A 4,097-nucleotide genomic window follows, 5' to 3' on the forward strand; every position below is an offset into this window, starting at 1 on the left:
ACTCTGTAGTTGACAACTTTTTAATTGGAAATCATCTTGTCAAGGAAAACTACCGCTTGAATTTCTAAAATTCAAAATTTGAATTTTATAAATGACCTTGGATGGAGAAACTACCAAATGAAAGTTGTAGATCCCAAAAAGTTATGAAACTTTGTAGTTGACAACTTTTTGATTTGAATTCATCTTATCAAGGAAAATTAAGTTTGAATTTCCAAAAATTTGAAATTTGAATTTTTTAAATGAGCTCGGATGGACAAACAACAAAAAAAAGTTGTAGATCTCAAAAAGTTATGAAACTTTGCAGTTGACAATTTTATGATTTGAAATCATCTTGTCTTGGAAAACTACGTTTGAATTTTTTAAATTTGAAATTCAAATTTTGTAAATGACCTCGGATGGAGAAACTACCAAAATGAAAGTTGTAGATCTCGAAAAGTTATAAAACTTCATAGTCGGCAACTTTTTCATTTGAATTCGTTTAGGGTCCCAAATACCCATTTCAAAATCAGATAAACATAAAATGGCTAGGACGAACAATCTCATTTGGACAGAAACAACTTGCTTGCAGGTGGAGTGGTTAGGGGCTGAAGATGCGAAGCAAGAGGTCAAGGGTTCGAGTGGTGGTGGCCGCAAAGAGCGCGTTTTTCGCGCGAAAAATCGCGTGACATGTGACTGTCTAGTGGGGCCTCTCCCAGAATTTTTTTTTTGGATTTCCTGAAAACCACACTCACTGTCGGTTCATAAGAACCGGTAGTGATGTCAATCCCACATCACTGCCGGTATGCCACCGCTAGTTCAAAATCCAGCAATGAAGGGGTTTTTTGAACCGCCGGATCACTGCTGGTATGCCACCGCCAGTTTAAAATCCTACAGTGAAGGGGTTTTTTGAACCGCCGGTGATGTCAAAATCTGGGGTAGTGTATTCTCATTTAACAGTGCCTGACATCTGCATGGCATTTTTGGTGGAGGCAAAATGACACCATGGAAACTGTTCAAGCATTCAAAAGTATCTGGAGAATGCATGGGTGTCATCCTCTGCACCATTGTTGCTGTTACATGCCTTCTCAATGCTCGATTCAGTTGTCAACATGAACACAATATCCCAAATGCGAACGACACACAGATTAGTTCAACATGTTTCTTTAATTTGCGTCTCTGTAATGACTCTGCAATACACATAGTAAGCACCTTAGTTTTTTCCCCTCCTTGTTACTTAAACTTTTGAAAGTTTGTTTTCTCATATATATATGCTACATATGGATACTAGGATGAGTTGCAGAGAGGAGATGCCCCATCTTTCATAGCTATACACATGGCCGAGAATGGTGGTAACGAGGATGATTCTCGTAAGGCCATGCAAGATCTTGTCTTGAAGTCATGGAATGTATCAATGAGGAGGCAATTTGATAGTCGTCAATATTCTACACCCTTTAACAAAGCTTGTGTTAACTTGGCTCAGCATTCTCACATTGATGTTTTATCAAGGTGGAGATGGTTTTGGTACACCAAATGATCTAAAGAAGAAGCAAATTAGAGATTTGTTCTTGGATTCCGTCCATATAAGAAAGAACCACTAAAACAGACATATTTCTTGAGAATATGAGTGGAATATTTTGCTGGTAGTATATTTCCATGTTCTGAAAAATATTTTTAAGAAATATGTGGTTGGGCTCGTTACCATGACAATTAATTAGAATGTCATATATGGGTTCCGTGGCCAATAGTCATGACATTAAAGTTTATCGACTCACGCCCTACGTCCAGCAATTTTGGAGTTAAAATGAATTATCAATGAATTTACAAGATCATACGTGCACATTAAGGTGTTGAAAGTGTTGATTGTGTCCGCACTTGCCTCGTTCCTCCACGATCTCCTGAGAACAGCTACTTCCAGGCATTTGATGCCAACCAACATAATCATCATGCTGCGGTTCATCGACCCCGTTGTGGTGCTGAAGAGGTGCTTCCTGATTGGAATTAGACGCCCTCCTAGCACAGAGCATCAAGCTCATGGACGAGTTCACCTACATCGTGATCCACCGGAGGAAACGCTGAGATCGTCGAGGTCTGGCCAGCAGCAAACAGGATAAGGTAGTCATTTCGTCTTGATCATCTTTGTTGGGATGGAGATAAAATATGTGTGTGCATGACCACTTATTATATATGTTAGGGTAAATTAAATGAGCAGACGAAGCACGACATCCTGTCATGGTTCATCGAGCTAGGCGAGCACTACTACATAAGGATTGTAGGGTTTGGTTTCCATAGCCAGTCCTAAGCAACCGTGTCTACAAATCATTGATTTGTAGGGGCGGTTTCCAAGCCGCCCCTATAAAATGATTTGTAGGGGTGACTGGTGTTACGAGCCGTCCCTACAAAAGAATTTGCAAGGGGCGGCTAATAACACCAGCCACCTCTACAATTTAGATTTACAGGGGCAGCCATGACACCAATCGTCCCTATAGTTTTCATTGTAGGGGCGGTTAATATAGAACCGCAACCGCCCCTACAGTACCCTTTTCCCATTAAAAAAATCAGATTTGTAAATTCAAATATGACCGGAACATATATACATATATGATTCACAAGGACATTATATCACAACTAATTCACAAGAAGATACATATGCATACATATATAATTCTCAAGAACATTATATCCAATAAGACTACAAGTCCAAATCACAAGAACATATATAATTCATTATTACATTGACATAATTCACAAGTCCGACCATTCCACAAGTCCGATAACATCACCAATGTCACATTCCATTCACAAGTCCAATCAACGACCTAAGCCTAGCCTTTCCAACTCAAGAAGATGTTAGTACTGAGGATGCCTACCTAATTCGGATGCTCGGTCATGGTAAATGCCTCTGACTTGTACAATCTGGTCCATTATGAAGATGCAAAGGTCTTCGACGAGCTCCAAGAGGTTGTCATCTTTGTGTGGATCATTTCTCACACCTTTCTCATGTTGCCACTACAAAAAACAAGTTTAGGCATATCTAAAAACAGTGGGCATTTATGAAACAACGAGCATATATAAAAATAACGAGAATATATAAAAAATAGTGAGCATATAAAGCATTAGCAAAATTTGCAAACTAAGGCTTTATCCCTACCTCCTCGTTCGGAGTCAAAAATCCTTGTTCAGCTCCTCCTCCATTGGCTTTCATCTGACTTCACGTGGGAAAGGATCCTCGAGCCTTTCATATGCCTCTTCATCATCCTCATCATCGTCTTCATCATCATCATCATCTTCATCATCGCCTCTAGTAGCCTCTCTTGCTCTTCCCTCTTCTCCCTCTTCCTCATCGGACTGATCCTAATTAGCATCTCTGCTAGACCCTTGTCTAGCTCATCGTTGAACTGCTGCTGAGTAAGTGTGCTCTGGTTCTGGCTCTTCAAAGATTGGCCTGTGCTCAGGGCTTGGAGTGCACTGTCTCTTGTCGGACATTTCACGTTTGTTCTAATAGAACCGAAGAAGTTGACTTAGATACGCGAGAAGGTCAATTTCAAATTTTAGAAAATACTTGACTATCATGTTGTATCACTACGCCCTTTTGTATCAAGCCATAAATTAGTCCAATAAAACACGCAATAGATAAAAATACAAGTAGTAGCAATATTAGATGCCTCAGAAACATGTCAATCATCATTTCGTCATGAACTCGGAGCATCATGGCATCATAAAAGAGAAGGTCATGAAGGTAATGTAGGGGCAGTTGGTAATAATTCCAAGTTCCTCACAAGTTCTTGATTATCAGCTCATCATATTCCAAGTTGGTTCTGAAGTTGGACAATTTCATCATTGGCAAAATAGAGGAGAGGAGAGGAGAGGAGAGTTGGCCAAAAAAGGAGTTGCTCACTATGTTTATATATGCTCACTGTGTAATAGTAGTAGTTGTTGTAGAGGCCTCAGAAACATGTCAATCATCATTTGATAAAAAACTTGGAGTAAAAAGGCATCATAAACATAGTGAGCATATATAAAACAATGAGCATATAGAAAAAGACAGTAGAAGCGACTGGTAATGATGCCAAGTTCCTCACAAGTTCATGATCATCAGCTCATATTCCAGATAGTTCCTA

The 4,097-nt window shown here is 39.5% G+C and overlaps 1 protein-coding gene across 1 annotated transcript in view; it reads left to right on the plus strand.

The window, feature by feature from the left end:
- Positions 1-1,312: 1,312 nt before the first annotated feature.
- Positions 1,313-4,097, plus strand: part of LOC136495570 (probable amidase At4g34880) — a 26,855-nt gene continuing 24,070 nt past the window's right edge. Inside the window, exon 1 of the mRNA XM_066491464.1 lies at positions 1,313-1,398. Within this exon, the coding sequence (XP_066347561.1) occupies positions 1,313-1,398 (86 nt within the window). The remainder of the gene's footprint in view (positions 1,399-4,097) is intronic.

Source organism: Miscanthus floridulus, chromosome 12 (genome assembly GCF_019320115.1).
Source record: "Miscanthus floridulus cultivar M001 chromosome 12, ASM1932011v1, whole genome shotgun sequence".
NCBI lineage: Eukaryota > Viridiplantae > Streptophyta > Magnoliopsida > Poales > Poaceae > Miscanthus > Miscanthus floridulus.